This window comes from Diadema antillarum, unplaced genomic scaffold (assembly GCF_040938485.1).
Source record: "Diadema antillarum isolate AM-2024a unplaced genomic scaffold, OU_Dant_1.0 scf00000069, whole genome shotgun sequence".
NCBI classification, from domain to species: domain Eukaryota; kingdom Metazoa; phylum Echinodermata; class Echinoidea; order Diadematoida; family Diadematidae; genus Diadema; species Diadema antillarum.
Window position 1 is genome coordinate 1,603,641 of NW_027270958.1, and position 18,184 is coordinate 1,621,824.

The 18,184-nt window shown below is 37.0% G+C and overlaps 1 protein-coding gene across 1 annotated transcript in view; it reads left to right on the forward strand.

Annotated features, from left to right (window-relative positions):
- Window positions 1–7,668, forward strand: part of LOC139716740 (phospholipid-transporting ATPase IF-like) — a 93,302-nt gene extending 85,634 nt beyond the window's left edge. Inside the window, exons 31-32 of the mRNA XM_071628271.1 lie at window positions 2,213–2,289; window positions 7,381–7,668. Of these exons, the coding sequence (XP_071484372.1) occupies window positions 2,213–2,289; window positions 7,381–7,494 (191 nt within the window). The 3' untranslated portion in view covers window positions 7,495–7,668. The remainder of the gene's footprint in view (window positions 1–2,212; window positions 2,290–7,380) is intronic.
- The last annotated feature ends 10,516 nt before the right edge of the window (window positions 7,669–18,184 follow it).

Sequence of the window (18,184 nt, forward strand, 5' to 3'; positions counted from 1 at the left end):
TATCAGTCATCACGCTGTGAAGTGCTGTTTGTCTTCATGAGTAACATTTCTTGTTAATTATTCATTTGTGTGATCACTAATCATTGGCAATGCATCCTTTTTTTTCTCCCACTTGCTGTTGCTGTTTTTTTCTCTTTGTAAATCTGACAATTATAACCATGGAAATGTTTGACTTAAAGTATTTCTGTTCATGTCTTGATATTTCTTGATGCTAGAAACTGTGTCTCTTATTTGACATGATGATATCCAGTCAAATGTTCAAACAAAATCATCAAGAAGCAACACAGTCTCATGATAAAAAAAAAGAAAAATGCTTCTTCTACCTTGAATTTAAAAATGCATATATTTATTTGCTGTAAACTCAATCATATTCATCAATGCCCATTTTCAAGGTGTTACCTATTGTCTTGGTCCTTGCTTGGCATCAGATATATCTGGCCAATGAAAAAAAACCAATAATACATGAAAACTTTCTGAGGTATTCAGATAATGCAAGAGACCAGAGAATTGAATTAATGTATTTTTTGTTTTGTTGCATTTTTTTTCTTTTGAAAGTGCTAAAGAGATGATCAATGTACATATATTTACAGGGAACAAATTATTTTCATTGATAAACAAACACATTGACACTGTGAGCTTTTAAAACTGAAATGGATGATAATAATATCTTTTTAGTCTGATCTGTATCACAATGCACCCTGAATGGTATGCAGTGAATTTTGAAATGCAAAATAATAACATATTTGACCTTTGGGAGTGAGTGTGTCCATATATCTTGTGACATTTTGGCCCAAATTCACAAAGGTGGTACAATTGAAACCATGGTTTAAACCATGGACAATTTGTATTGAGCGCCAAGTGTCGCATGGCCTATTTTGTGACGAAATCAGTCATTTCGTCAATGAAATGACCATTTCGTTAACGAAAGGATCATGTCATTGACGAAATGTTGTCATTTTGTAATGAAATAGGCCATGCAACACTTGGCGCTCCATACAAATTGTCCATGGTTTGAACCATGGTTTCAATTGTACCACCTTTGTGAATTCGGGCCTAAGTGTCCTTGGGCCATGTTTGCTCTTCTGTCGGTGGTCATTACTGGTCATTTCTAGATTCTCACCATTCATGCAGCTGGGTAGCAGTGGAATTCTTCAAATCATCAACTGAGAACCACGAGGGCGCTATTGTGATTTGAGATTTGAGCATAGACAAGAACAAAACAATTAATTTTCATTAAATATAAAGTTTATGTAATCAGAAGTGGATAGATTTATAAGCATTGCTCCAAATATAGGGTAAAATACATGTAATCCCCTTGCGGTTGTAATTTCTAATATCTGACTGAAAATGAAACTAATTTACCTTGTATACTGCCATAATGCAGAGGAGATTAGCTCTACAAAATGATACCAATATAGACTCAGTACTCCCCAAAATTTCGATAAAGCCCTTTTTGTTCTCAGCAGATGAAATGTACACTTTTCAAGTGGGTCCCTTATCCTTCACTGTCAGAAAGTCTCTATCAGCCTTTTCAGAAACTACGTCATGCGCAATCAAAAGAAGAAAACTTGAGCATCTCAGAAACCTGTTTGTGTCTACTGTTTGTAAAAGACAGTTGCTCAAACCCATCTGGTTCTGGACCGATGACAATATCATATTTTCATGCACGTTTTGTGAATTCAAAGCCAGGCCCACCCTAGCTGTGAAGATCACATATGAAGAAAATATCAAATATCCAGTATTGGGCATACTTTGTGCTCCGTATGTCAGAGATATTCAAACAAAAAGCATAATAATTTTCTTCAAGTTCAAAAGTGATTCATACAATTACCAATATTCAATTTTGAAGAAATCTCATGTATGCATTTTTTTAGATAAATTTTTCTAACAATTTGTTTGTTGTTGTTGTTTTTTTCTCCAGCATCTTACCATGTCCTGTCAGAATAAATTTCACAATGACCCCTATTATGCCCCACCCACACATAGTGTGTATGGGGGTATATTTATGACTGATTTCTTTATTGCAACCTGTTGATAAAACTGTCCCCCCCCCCCTCCAGCTTTTCCTGTCACCCTCTTTTACTCCCATACCATCTTGTTGCAGTAACATTGTTTCCATAACAACATTGTCCCCATGACAACATTTACGGGTTCATCGTACACTTGTTACTGTCTGCTTGTTTGTTTGTCCGTCTGTATTTCACCTCGACAGAGACAATTTCGAACCGGGTTGTCGACAGCACACAGCAGCAGCGTTCAACCTCTCCTTCAAACTTGATATGGGACGAGGTACGTAGAGTGTATCGGATTTGCACGTGTTAGGTGTCCCATATGTGCGGCAGTGGCACTTGTCTGTGTAATTTGTGTGAACCATTCTTCCCCCTCCCCCCACCAACCCCTCGCTCAAGCCATCCCCTCCCCCGCCACCCCACACACACACGCACTCACACCCCTTGCACTTTAATAGTTCCATATGTGTGCATTTTCTTGAAGGGTTCCCTTTCACTATACACATTAACACTCACTTATATTTGTGCACTTTATTAGTCCTATGTGTGCATTTTCTTGAGGGATTCCCCCACACTTTTAACACATTAACACTCACCTATATGTGTGTCAAATCTTTCATTTTCCTCATCTTTGCATGCTTCTAATTCATCATGCCATCAAGAGTACTAACAATAATTTCTAGCTCAAAACAGTATCTCTTGTGTCTGTGTGAGTAGGAAAAAGACTGCTAATGATTTCAAAACAACTCAAATGATTGCTGTATTGTAAATAAACTAGGAAATGTCAAGTGATATACAGTACAGCTTTTCCATACAAAAGAATAGATATCAGAGTGAAACTGTATTATTGCTCAGAAACTATTTTTAGTGAGCTCTGAATGAAAAAAAAAAGAAGCGCAGCATAAGCATTATGTCAAACTGTCATGCTGGCAACAAAAGCATTATGATTCTAATAGACAGTACTTTTTGTTTTGTGTGGCGCTAAGGATGTATTCAACGAGACTTATTGCTGTGAATATGATCATTGTTGCATCAAAGTGCATCAAAGTGCTCCGTGTTGAAATGCTTTAGAATATAGTCACCTCTCGAAACTTAGAAAGAAAGAAATTGAAATAAAAAGACAAAGAAATCCTGGCAACTCTGTAGCAGCTAGGAACTCTTTTTTTTTCTGTCTTTCTATTTTGATGTTGTTTGCATTTGTGTTCTAAATCCTAACAAAGTGATTGTAAAATACTGCACCTGCATGCAATATTTGGCTTTTATCGCTCTTTTAAGTTGCAACTTCTATTTTTGCTGTTACGGTGGGCTAAAATGCTATTGATGTGCCTACAATTGAATGATAGATCTCCCCCTTTCCTGTTTTTGTTTTGCACTGACTTTATTGTTCTTTTTACCTTGCTTGAAATATGTTTTTAAAATGTGATGTAATGCCCTATAGGTTGTCTACAGATGCATCATTTTTTTTTCAAGTGTCAGCATGAAAAGAAAGGGAGAGAATACCTAAGAACTATGTGTGTTTTCATTTGCTGCTGCTAATAAACACACCTTGCACTTTATAACTTATTGGTGAATTGCAGATTTAATAATTGGGGCAGATTTGGTGCACTTTCTTCAGTTTCCCTGAGCCAAGAGCTCAAGTGAGCTGTTGCACTTGCAGTAACTTTTCTTTTTCTTTTATCGCTATGCGGTATGACTTGTTTGACATATGTTGTCCGTTTTTATCATCTTCTCTGAAACTACAGTGTAGTGGTCCAATTGCGACCAAACTTGGCAGCAATTATTCTTAGGGGAACACAGCCCTGCGAGAAGTGTAGGTGTCCCCCTTTGGGCACAGGGGCAATGCCCAACCCCCCCCCCCCCCCAAAAAAAAAAGAAAAAAAGTGAGTGCTGTAAGTTTCGAAAGATCTTCTCCAGATCAGAACTAGTACATGAAGTTTTCCTGAAGATACTCATGTAAAGAACATCGGCTGTATCGTAGGACAGTGGCAGTGGTAGCCCAACTGGGCAAGTGGTATAAAGGGGGGGGGGGGGGGGGGCGGTAATTAACCATTTGAGATGAGGCCCAAATGTTGAAATTGCCATTTCCCCCCAAATCCTTGCTTTGTAGAGTGCATTCATCAGATCTTCAAATTGGTAGGAATCATTTTCAGGAGCAGGGGAAGGGGGGGGGGGGGAGGGGTTGAAGTGGGATACAAACACTATTCATATGCTTCAGGTGGTATCCCAGTAGGTTTAGGTCATGGCTACTGAGAACTGGAACAGTGTGTACCGTATTTATTTTATCGTCTCTGTCCAGTAGGACCTGTACTGTAGGTAAATTGTGCATGGAAAGACTACATTGTCAGTAATGGTAAAGTCCACTTGGGGCTGTTACAATACAATCCATGAGATACCACACGGGGGTGCTGCAGGGAAGTTGCATCTACACATGTAAATTAGTTTTGATATGTGTTGGATCTCTGGGGAGTGTCAAGTCCTCTGGGGCTCCTTTTGTTTGTTTGCATGTTTTGTTTGTTTGGCTTTCTTTGTTGTTTTGTTTTGAGTAGAGCTACGTATTTGAATCCAACATGACCCAATATTGTTTTAGAGGGTTGTTGTTGTTGTTTTTTCTTCATTTGATGAGATAGTCTGCTTTAAAAATGTGAATATAGTGCTGGTATAATGTGTAGATTGTATATTTTTCTTCTTTGCAGAAAATTGAATGTGGTATGATATGCATGGTTCTTTTTACCTTTTGGCTATGTGAATGTTTTATTTCACACCACGCACTCAAGCTGTACAGAATGGCTGTTACATGTCAATTTGGGCCACTGTTATTGTATGAGTAGGTCTACAATGTATGTCTTTTTACTGATATTATGTGTGTTTGTGTGTATGTTTGTGTGTATGTTTGTATGTCTGAGAGATACGTGTGCGTGGGGTGCTCAATACCTGCAGGTAGCATATTGCTGGCTGGAAGAAGAATGGAGGTAACAGAACAATTGTTGCATGAGCTTGCTTGAGCCGTATTTGCACCAGAATCGATTTGAGCATGACTGTTCAGAAACATTCACCACAGTCATCAAGGTTTAGGGGTCAGTATGGCCCAAGAACAATATACCCAGCGTAAAATTCCTGAAACCATTAGATGAGTTATTTTTCCTGATTTTGAATTACACACGATATTCAAATTACCATGAAATGCTGTCAGGTTTATGCAAGGTTCCTTTTGTTAGGATCATGTTTCATTAGACAAAAAAAAAATTACATATGTAATTCAAATTCTCAGTCATTAAACCAAGATTAAAGCAGAACTATTAAAGGGATGGTATAGTTTTGGTTGAGATGGGGGGGGGGGGGGGTTGGGTTTTAACTTTTGCGAGATAATTAGAAACAACTTATGAAATATTAAAGAGCATACAATTCTAGATTGATATTCCAGATTGATATGAAGACATCGCAGGCAGCATGTCTGTATCATGCAGTGTAAACTGTTTCTTGAGTAAAGAGCTGCTTGATCCTGAAAACTGATTTTGACATGAAAAAAAAAAATGTGTCGAGAACAAAATATTCCCCTCTTTGCAACCACTCTCAATGTTCCCTGAGCATTCATTCATACCTACTGAATTCATACCCTGCACCTTGTGCATGTGTTTCCTTTTTGATTTTGAATGGTGATTGATGTCCGTCCATTATAGCAGCATTTTCTTTGAATTCTGGAGGCAATACCTACCCATTTTGTTTTTATACAATAGGTTATTGTGCATACTCAGAAATTCTACTGCCAAGTCTGAAACAAACAACTGAAATCAGGAAACCTTTATTACAGACAGTGTATGACTGTATATGATTCTATTTTTTTTTTTTTGGTCTGTCCTAGGGTTGTATGGGCTCTCTGTGTCTCATTTTATTTTCTTTTTTTATTAGTCATTCCCCTTTTTATTTTGGTCTGTTTGGTTTGTTTTGTACTTTAACCTCTGATGTTATCAGCAAATGTCTTGCAAGGCATTCAAGGATTGTTAGCATGGGATGAGTATAGGCTACCAATGTTCAAGAAGTCACATCAGCTTTATGTTCATTGCATTCATCGATCATGAGTGCAATCGTGTATTTTCAGTTTAATACAGACAACAATTTATTCCCTTTATGTCTTAGGAAGATTTTTAATTCCAGTGTACAGTTTTATGAGTTAATGTTTCAAAAGTGCTGTGCACCAGGTGTTTTCATCTCTAACCTTCTAAGCAATATTGTGTCATGTGTGCTGTGCATTTAACTCCTAATATTTCTCACACTAGCGAATGATTATGGTGTGCAGAAAATGCTGTTCTATGGCGTGTGCTATGTTTTGGGGTTTCTTAATTTCCAGTGTATGAAATTTAAAAAGCAATGAAGACACACCAAGAAAGACTACAATAACTTTGACCAGTGTTTCTGCACTTAATGTCATTTTGTGGAGAACTGAAAGGAGAAGACTTTCTCACACAACTTTTACTGACCTTGGTGAATCGAAGATAACATATAGGCTGGTTGGCTTTACTGGCCTTATTTTTCTTGTTTGCAAACTATAATCCCATCAGCTGACATTCACAAAGATGTTTAAATTATCAGTCTGTGGATTGTTTGCAAATCTCAACTGTGTCAATGGGCGTAACATATCATGTATGCCAACAGACATTCAATAATGAATGTGGGCAGACAATCGTGTGTGAAAGGTACACCTAGCTATTTCACACTTGTTTTTGTATAGTCCATGGACACAAATTTAAACCATTGTTTTGATTTTAAAGCTACCGGTACCTGTTATTGAATTTGGGCCAACAAAAAAAGTGATGTGTGAAAGAGATTGACATTACTAATCTGGGGGGGAGGGGGGGGGGGGGAGGGGGGGGGGACATGAAGCTGAATACATAGACTATGACCTTGATGGAAATGCGTCTGTTTGTGCACTGATGCAAGTTCAACATACTTTATGGCAGTGAATTTTGATGCTCAATGGGCTTTTTTTTTAATGGTATACTTTGTGCATGCATGCAAGGCTTGGTTTATTTTGCATCAAGAATTTGCTAGCAAGTATGGCAATGACAGTATGTGCATGTTCTATTTCTTTCCACATCTCTATCCAAAATTAATGTCCTGATAGCAGCTTTACAGTGTGTCAAGCAAAACAATTTGTATCCAGTAGTAATCTTTTGCACTGATATTCTTTTTGTTTTGTTTTTGTTTTGTTGAATCTCTGCAACGTGTCTTCCCACAAACCCATATTAATTGCTGATATCACCAATTATATTTGAATATTCAAGCTGTTGGTAAGTATGCCAAGGTCTTGGTCAAGTACTTTGCACTGTCTCGACTCTTGATAACATCCTATTTTTTTGCACTCTTTCCAAACCAGTCGTCGGGTAAGACAGCCTACCTCAACCCAGCCATGGAGATGGAGGAAGCAGCTGCCATGGGAACCTACGAGAGGTCGAGCAGTTTGCAGAGGACGAACAACAACCTGCACTGAATGGAGGACGTCGAGCGGGAAGGGTGCATGCATGTCCCGAGTATAAAATGTATTCAACAGAGTATGAATGTCTGTAGTACTTGCATCTGCAGAAGTCTTTGAGAGAGAAAATCATTCATCTATTTAATGATCTGCAGGCATGTCAACAATTCTTTCATCATCATCGGGTAATCAGGAGTTGTAAACCAGACCAGGAAAGTCTTTCATAGAATCAAGATGTGCAGAGATTAACAAATGCTCAAGCCAATGTGCCAAGCATGCAATTCTTAAAAGAGGTGGTACGATGAAATTCATGTAAAACAGGTCTGGCATGTAGATGCACACAGTGTACTTTGTCATCATCATCATCATCATCATCATCTCTATCTAAAGAGCTGCAATGTTAGAATATTTACTCAGTACATTGTAAAATATAGAACACTTGCAGGAGTGATTGCTGCAGTGTGTTGTAGCTTTAATCCATTTTGTGCCCAAACTCACTGAGAGTACTATTGTTACAATGATGTGATCACATGATTGTAGGCCTGTGAATTTGCCATTATGTACTACCTTTTTGATACCAAAGAGGAGACAAAGACGAATGAAAGACTATTTTGAGCATATGATTATACTTTTAGATAGAACGTGCCATGCATTGACAGTGCCTACAGTACAGAATATATTCTTTTTTTTCTTTTTTTTTTGTTGAATGGCAGAGATTTAACAGCTGTTGCTGCCTTCACCTTTAATAATAGTGCAAGAACATTTTCATGATTGTGAACATGATCACTGTTTTTTTTACAATGTTTATATGCTAGTTGTGCGTCAAATTGTTTGATAAATTGAACAACTGAACAATTCTTGTCTTTCTTATAGTAATTGTCATCGTTCCTCATTGTCTAAACATTCAATTTCCTTATCTTGTTTGTCTTTAGCTGCACTGTTTGCAGTGGCGGATCCAGGGGGGGGGGGCGCAATTGATGCACGCCCCCATTTAGAAAGAAAAGAAATAAAAAGAAAAAAAATGAAATGAAACCCGGAAGTGGCACCAGAAACATTAGTTGCGCCCACCCTCCCCCCCCCCCCCCCCCCCCTTTACAGAATTCCTGGATCCGCCACTGGTTTGTGTTATTGATCATATTTGAAAAGACTGTATGACGGTCTTCGATTTTGTGTTATTTTCCCCCTTGTATACATGATTTTCTTGTATACATGACTTCACATCTGACACTGTATGTTTTGATTTACTGTAGCAGTGGTAAAGAGATGCAGTGTGTTAGCTTCTCTGGTTTGTACACACACCTGGATTGTGTCTTTGTTTTGTTTTGTTTTGTTTTGTTTTGTTTATGGGTCCATTGTGAAACTCATCAAGCATTTTGAAATCCAGATATGTTAGTCATTAAAGTTACCGTTTGCCTTTCAATTGTCATACATGTATTTTTCACCCTGTGTGATCCGTGATCTTTCACCTTCATAGAGCTCTTCTGTATATTCTCTGTTTCAAGACTCGAGCAGCTTGTATTCACAGAATGACCGACGTCATTTTGCAATGTCTTTCAATCATCGACCAAACCAAAAAGAAGAAAACAAATATCTAGTGCAAATAGGCCTTTTGTACCCAGTACCACAAGTATGCAAGGCTTGTAAGCTGCACGCCAGATGCTGCTGCCTTCAAAGTAAAGAGAGAGTGGACAATGTATAAAGACCTGTATGAAACATGTCACCTTTTCTCATCCATTAATACCATTGTGGTGTAATACATTTTGAGTTCTTGGTAATTATTCACCGAACATTTTTGTGCCTCCTGACTAATATCTCCACCACCATGGGGTCAATGTTAGTTTCCTGATGAATGCAGGTTAAATTTCTCATAGGGTCTGTGTCTTGAAAAAGATAGCCGAAGTTCATCTTGAATACACAAATTGTAAGTTTTGTGATGATCGGAAAGGTTAATGTAAATTCAGTGCAATTCAGACCAAAGTTAAACTGGCGTTGTGATTTGGATGCCTCTTGTACAAACAAAAAAACACACAATATTGTCCTAAATATTAGTCTCTCTCGTTATTTCATGGAGCCTCCTATAACATATGTCACTCAAGTGGTGTCTAAAAAAGTGTGTAAATATATTTTCACATGTGCATCAAGTACTGGTATTCTGTATCAAACACAAATAGTGTCTTTATTCATCGAGTTAATAGTTTGTGTAAATCGCCTGTCTTATTCTCAATCACCCAAAACATTCAGAAAAAAAAGATTATCTGTTTCATTCCAAAGGCTTGGCATACCGTATAAACCAATATACTGTGTGACAGCAGTCATATTTTTGTAACATTGTGGAAATTTGTATTGTGCCAAGTACATTTGTGCATCAAGACCTGTATATTAGATATTGATATCCACGCTTTAAATGTGACAATTCATTGCCATCCGTCATTGCCAGACAAAGTGTAACTGTATTGTACTATATTCATCTTATGATTAGCCTTCATCTGAAAAATCTTTGTAGCCAGACAGAATTATTAGAAGTGTCTTGACGTTGCAACTGTTTAGACCAAATCAAATTGTGTGTGAATCAAATGCTGATCAGGAATGGAATAATGTCTTTCTATGATGATGTGTCTTGTATGACACAAGAGTGCAGCTCTCTGTGTGTAGTTCCTATATAACAACAACAACAACAACAACAACAACAACAACAACAACAACAACAACAACAACAACTAACAACAACAACAAGAACTAACAACAAAAATTAAAGCAAATGTGCAAAGCACAGGACCCATAGGTTTGCTATATTGGATCATTGCAAATGTACGACAGTTTCAATGTACGTGTGTTACGTGATGTAATGCACAGTCTAGTCAACCGTGCACTAGTTGAGCTCAACAACTGAGGTGCGGCCTTGTGTGTTGCATTTTCAGTCCTCAGGCTTGGTTACCGGTGACATATGACCTTTGTTTCTGCTATACAGTTGTACATCTAGTACTCATCATCTTCAGCCATGCAGACACGAATGCAGTTTATTCAAACAGAGCATTTTGGGAGAGGAAATGCATAGCATTGGATCATCTGGTTGTCCACGCCTCTAGTCTCCATCAATTCATGAGGAATTTAAGAAAATTGGATCTATTGTCCCTACACCTCAGTGCTTGCCATCTCATATGCCAAAGTTTATTCCTGTATTTCCTGCTGTCCCTTCTTAAATCCCAACCCTTTTTCCAATACGAATGCCATCCTTTCCCATATGTCATTCCCTATACCAGATGCAATTACTATACCATTCCCTATTTGCTACACCAAATGCCACCCCCTTTTCCTATACCAAATGTCATCCCTTTTACCATATACTACTTCCTATACCAAACTATCCCTTTGCCATAACCTGTTAACTATGACTACTGCTATACCTTATACCATATCCCTACACCAAATGCCATCCATTTACTGTACCTTATTTCCTACACCAAATGCCGTCCCTTTACCGTACCTTATTTCCTTTTAAATGTCATCCCTTTACCATACACAACTTCCTATCTATACCAAATGCTGTCCCTTTACCATAAACTATTACCTATAACTACTGCTATCCCTTATACCATATCCTATTCCCTATACCAAATGCCATCACTTTTCCCTATATCAGTTGCCATCCCTTTACCATAAGCTACTCCCTTAACCAAATGTCATTCCTTTAGATGTACCTTAAACTAGTCCCTATACCAAATGCCATCCCTTTTCCCTATACAAATTGCCATTCCTTTACCATAAGCTACTCCCTTTAATAACCAAATGCCATTCCGTTAGGTGTACCTTGTGCTTGTCCCTATACCAAATGGTATCCCTTTCCCATACCCTATTCCCTGTACCAATGGCTATTATTCCCTCCACCCAATTATTGTCTTTCCCTAATGAATGCTTTCTCCTTCAATGTTACCCTTATACATTATTTGATACTATTCCCATTAATACCAGTCAATTCTGCTATCCCATATCCCGAATGCCATCCTCGACACCAAAGGATATCTCCTGCAGCCAATAACATCTCCAAAATGTCATGTCCTCTACCAACAGCAAATTGATTAAGATTGATTAAAAAAGTTATGTTTCTGTTGGAAATAGAAAAATATATGAATGAAATCATTATATTTTGTGCAACTTAAAGTTTCATAGATTATGTGGCAATCAGTGTTTCAATTCACTCTGTTTTGACAAATTTTGTTACTGTACACTGTTTTTTGTTGTTGTTTTTTGTTTTTAACCTGACACTTTAGCAGCCAGTGGAGTGTATTTCAGTGTTAGGTAGTTGTATGCCGTGCATTAACATCCATTCAAATGTGTTAAGTTCGGTAAGTTATGCCGGTTGCAATGATCAAAGCATGTGATGGATCTAAGGGTTCATCTTGTGAAACATATGAAGAGTTTGTTTGCAAAAACCGATAAGTCCATTTTTGAAGACTTTGAAGTACGATCTCTGTCATAAAGTACAAAATAATACCTTTCAAATGATATATTGGTCACTACATATAAAGGTATATTTTTGAAGTTATGGTCAAAAGAAGCAAAAATTTTCTTATTATTCTCTTTATTTTTCTTGACCTTTAATCGCAAATATCTCCATTTGACAAATATGGACTTATCGGTTTTTGCAAACAAACTCTTCATATTCACTGGACTCTGAACACCAAGTTCCTAGTGAAAACTTCATATGTTATACAGCATTCCTTCAGTGGAAGGCCATTATCACGTAGGACAGGAAACCATGCTCACATCGTCTTTCTATCAGCAAATTTATGTATTTTATGTTGTCATTAAATGTCAACCACCCAGCTCAAAACCCACAGAAAAGTCACAGACTAGGATTTGCTGTAATGGGGACCAAAACTCGTCATTGGGGTTGACCGACTCAAATGTTTAAAGTTTGTCTTATGTAGGAAAGTAACTAATCTTTTCTCTACTTACTCTCAAAACTTGACAACTCAAAACAAAACCAAAATCAAGATTTTAGCAGTTTTTCTAAACCATATTTTTTTGTTCTTTTACAAGCACTGCTTTCACAGTGTTCACTGGGAAATAGAACATGTCATGTTTTCATTGACATTTCTGCCCAGCACACCTGAGTGATCATAATCTGTAAATTCTCATTTCTCGCTGTTTTCTAAAATACCCCCTTATCTTATTTTAATAGCTTTTTTAATGGGTGAGGAAGATCCAATTTTTAACAAGTTGTGTGTCATTTCTACAGCTTAGAGCGTATTCATTTAAACTTTGTAGAAAAGTGGAAATTCATTTTGGCCTACTGTTTGTTGGTTTTGAGCTGGGCGGTCACAAATGTGACATTGTTTTAAAACATGTATAAAAGCATTCATGAAAGCACATTACATTGGTCTGTCCATATAGGCCTATGTTGTGTTTGATTTCATATACATGTAGTGTTTTCTTTTTGGTTATCATCAACTACATTATCATTCCTTACCAGTTATCTCATTAAACATTGTATGTGTTAACCAGGCTTATCGATTAAAAAACAAAAATTAATTAATTGGTTGAAATGAAATAAAAAAGGATAAACTATGGTTTGATAAGAAATGGACTTAATTCTTTAGCATATGTGCTAACTGAACCTTCTGTGTCAAACAAACTCCACAATTCCATATCTTTCATAGTGGACTGATACATTTCATGAGATTTTCATGATACTTAGAATGACCTTTCAGATGTTAGTGAGCAATTTAAGAAGATCTAAAGTACTCTGTTGATGCTGATATGAATTAAAAATTACCTCAGTAAAGAATTTGAAGAGAATATCACTAAAATGGGCTGATCAGTAATCCAAAGGGTTTGGTGCATTTCAAACATGGCAGTGATTTGCTGATATGTCACTTTAAAAAGAAAAAGATTTAAAATATGCTGTAATAATCCAGAAATTTTCTCTTCATTTCTTTACTAAAGTATCCTTTAATACCTGATGCAGACATGTGGTTAATGTGTATCTATTTGGCCTCAAGCCACAAAAGCAGTGTTACAAATTCTGAAGAAAAGATTTGATGTACAGAAATAAACGTCACAAAATTTGAGCTTTACACCCTTGTCACAAATACTGCACAGGCCATATGTTTAGCTAGTGTGATTTTTTTTTTTTTTTTTTTTTTTTTTTTTATTGGGACTTCCCGGCATTTCAGGGATTGGTTAAATTTGTTACTGTGGAGCACAGCAATGTATGTATATGTCTGAGCACATCACATTCATGTCTGGATCAGAGTTAATATTTCTGCATTTTATTGAATTTGCAATTACAAAAATGTAGCACCCAACTTGCGAAATGTGCACAAATAAAAACCCTGCGATATGTACAATTCGACCTCGATTATCTGGCCTCCTTTTATCCGGAAATCTCTATTATCCGGACGCGTTCACGCAGTGAAGGACTTTTTTTTTCATCCAAAAATTGAGAAAAAACAGTGACTTTAAACTCAATTAAAATTTCTACAAAACTCACACGATTTACCTACAAGATATGCTTTATTTTTGTGAAGAAGGGACTACAATTTTGCGCAGGCTAGCATAGATTACACCACCGTTGCGGGGTACGCTACCTGCCCAGCTGCCAGTGCACTGGGACGGCAGCTATATACATTAACATTGTGTCTCCCATATCCTGCCAATTCGCTTATCCGGATGAGCACCGGTCCCGACATGGCCGGATAATCGAGGTCGAACTGTATGATGTTTAGAGTATAAATTTTCAAAATGGCACTTTAATTTAATGAATTGAAGAGGAAATTTGTCCCTTTTAATCATAAACATGTGGAAGTGAACCTTTCACTTTTGTTACTATAGATCCTTGGTGTAGAATCATAATGAACACTATTGGATGTATGAACATTGCAATTAATTCACATCAGATGATGTGTTTCTCTATGGTAGATTGTATTTTTAAGCAAACACAATGGGCTAGTTTAATGTGTGTGTGTTTCAAATCAAACCCAACGCTGATGGCTCAGCAATTAATATATGCTGTAACTGTGCATTCTTTAGTTGTAACTTAGAGCTATTAATGAATAGATAACACACATCCTGTGCAAAATTAATGGAAAAACTCAGTTTTGTATATGAAAATTGTTGTATTTGCATGGCAAAGATTTCACCAAAATTTTGTAGCTTCGTTAATCTTTAAAGAATCTATTTTAGAAATTCACAATTATGCAATGATGTGCCCTTATTACAGAAATTATGGAATAAATCTGTTTCTAGATTTTCTCAAGATGTTTGGTGGCTCATGTGTTACTTTTTTTGTGTCTCTCTGAAAACATCATTGATTGAAATAATACTGACAAGACCTCATGTACATTTCATGCCAGCTTCAGTAAAAAAAAAAAAAAGCTTTAAAAATAGTGAAGAGAATTACATCACAACATTATCAAAGATTTGTGCATTTGTACACTCATTTGCCCTTCAACAGTTTTCAGTGCCTACAAGTGTACATGTAATTCTAGCACTTATGAAGAGAAACAAAAAAAATTGTCTGATCCATTAAATTAATTTTGACCACAGGCCCATCACTGATATTACTGTGCATGATTCAAAGAAAATAAAAATATGAAAGTGCACTGTGACAATCTTTGGCAGCTTTTGTAATGTCAAGTAAAAATAGCTTCTGACTTAATAGTCTAACATACCTTGTACACTATACTGACATACAATTGTACATGTAAACCTCCAGAACACACACACAATTCTGCATGGATGCTCTCGCAAACAGAATCTGCATTCCGGTAATTCTCTCATGTCGTAAAGGTTTATTTCATTGAAATAATGTACACGTACTTTAACAATGCACTCATACACAAAATAGAGAATTTTTACATAATTTTCATTCATTCAAATCATCTCTGAATTATTCATTAATGTACATCTGGTAAATTAAAGTACATTGTACGTATACATCGTATGCACAGTCACATTGAGGCAAAGGAAAAAGAAAGTGTCCAAGAGTTCTCGAACTCCTCGCCACTTCTTGGCACCTTTAAACCGAATGGTCTGTGGAAATGGCTTTTGTCACTAGAATTAGAAGAGCACCACTGCAGATGGCTGGCCTTATTCAAGATGGTTTGTTTACATGTGATTGGATGAGTTTATTATATTCACAATGACATACAGCTGATTTCTTACCAAAAGTACCACTGACAGTACTTAAATATACCGTACACCGGTGTATGTCCCCCAAAAAATTACAACGGTACCCTCCGCAACGATAACTTAAAAAATAGTCATTCAATCCAAACACAATTTCAGGGTATGAAACCATAACTCATTGCCCACATCTTACAGAAAACCCCACTCAGTTTGCTTCGGTGGTCAAAGAGAAATGAGGATTTTCGACATTGTAGAGCATGTCGGGAATCCCTTCCCTCCAAGTTCTGTCTATTGTGTTTACACATTAATATGCAGTTCCAAGAGCATCCAAGTGCCACCTTGGAAGAATCAGACTCATGACATGCTTTACAACAATCCACATTTCTCTGTGACTGCTTCACCAAATTGAATGGGGTTTTCTGCAAAATAGAGCTAAGATGTCCTATTTTAAGACCCTGAAGTAGAATTTAGACGATTTAATCATATTTGGTGTAACCAATGCAGAAATCCGATTGTAATTTTTTGGGGGGACATACAGTACTGTACAGGGAAACAGCGTTATTTAATGATATTGCCTTGTTATAACCAGTACCTCTTAAATGTATTCAAAAAGAGACCAGCTAAATACTGCATTGGAAAAATCGGGATCACCAAATTCACCTTGTTAAAAATTGTCTTGTTGCAAGCTAGAGCTCATTATAACAGGCTTTCTCTGTATCTACTATTAATGCACAACATTGACACTCGGCAAACGATTTACTATGACACATAAGATAACATACACTTGTATGCCATCCATTTCTCATGCATTCCAGCTGGCATAAGATTAGCATCAATAATGAGAACGGCTAAAACATTTATTTCCCAGTTTGCTTCAAAAGCATCTCCACTGCAACAGTCGCAATCATATCTTGCCTGGCAGAAAGGCCCTAGCAAGTTTACATCATGTAAAGCCTTAGGGCCCTTCTGCCAGGCAGGCAATGTCTTTCACGTAGTATCAAGCTACTGTTCCGCAGTGTTGGAGAAAAATTGTATAAGTAATGATGGGCTGCTTGGCTTTGTATTTGTTTTTTTCAACTCTTATAAACAGATTTACAATTTGCAGGCAATGGATTTTTCAAAAACTGCAGTTACAATGTATGTGGGGTGAATGACCCTCCCCCTCCTTTAATGGATATTGCACTCCTTGTTATCCTGTATGCCATTAACTTCCATGTCCAGCTAAACTTTGGTGAAATGGATGTGCTTCTACAAGAGAGGTACAGCCTTGAGCTTCAGAACCTCTCTCGCCCTCCTCTCTCTCCCTCTCTCTCTCTCAACATTTGCTAAAGTCACAGTACCGACAATAATATAATTGTATGGCCCATTTTTATTCAAGATGAAAAAAACAAACAAACAAACAAACAAAGTATGGGAGAAATGAAATGATTGTTGCCGTTTCTTCCTTACCACATACTGTATATGCCATATATTTTAATAGCGGGTCTAATTTTTTGAGAGTTGGGACTTCCTGACAATTCGCGAGTGGCTAAATTTGCAATAGTGGAGTGGAAAATGAACATAGAAATGCAGGGCCTACGCATGCATGTCACATTCATGTTGGAAAGAGATTTAATATTTTCGTGTGTCTTTAAATTCGCAAATAACGCCCAACTCCCGAAATTCGTGAGAAATACAAACCTCGTGAAATATATGGCGTATACAGTAGTTGCCAGTGGACTACGTGGACACTCCTACTATTGAAGCTTTTCTAGCACCAGTGATTGCTAAAAAAAAGACATTTTTGGCCAAAGGACAATGATCTTTGACCTTGAACTTTGATGGCTATCATTTAAGGTAGAAAATCTCAATTACATCTCCCCCTTCCCTACCAACTTATATCATCACTGAATGTTCCTAGCACAGATTACAGATGAAATACTATTGCAGCCAATGCTAACTGACCTTCGACTTTTAACTTTGCAGGTTTTACTCAAAATCAAATCAGCACATCCAGCGCATCCACATTTATCCTTTATTTAAAAATGCAACGCAGTACGAGAGGTGAAATTGGGTGAAAATATTTGTTTTGAAAAAACATGCTTTTTGTTTCAAGATATAATATGGTGGCTAAGCAGGCCCAATATAATGGTGACTTCACCATGATGAGATTAACTGGAAACCTATCGAGTACATTTCAGCATAAAAATCCAGTCAACAACTCTACACTCAAAAGTGATCGACAACCTTTGTAAAATTGATAGCAGGATTTTTTTAATGGATACCTTCACATTATCATAAATACTTTTCATTTTCCACGGATAACAACTTCTCATATTGGATATTCATATCTGTCGGTCAAGCAGAAATGCCAGTCATGATACACCTTGCACCAGTGCTGGAATTGCTGATCACTGTATCTGAGAACCCCTTTTCACAGTTCTTCACTGATATCTTTGCATTATTTCACAAGATCTACCACATGTCTGCAGATCTTTTTGAGGATGCCAAAGCAACATGTACATGTTTATAAACTCCTCAGAAAAAGTTTGGAAATCTGAGTTTGATTATTTCTCTCTTCTCTTTGGAGAAATCAGTG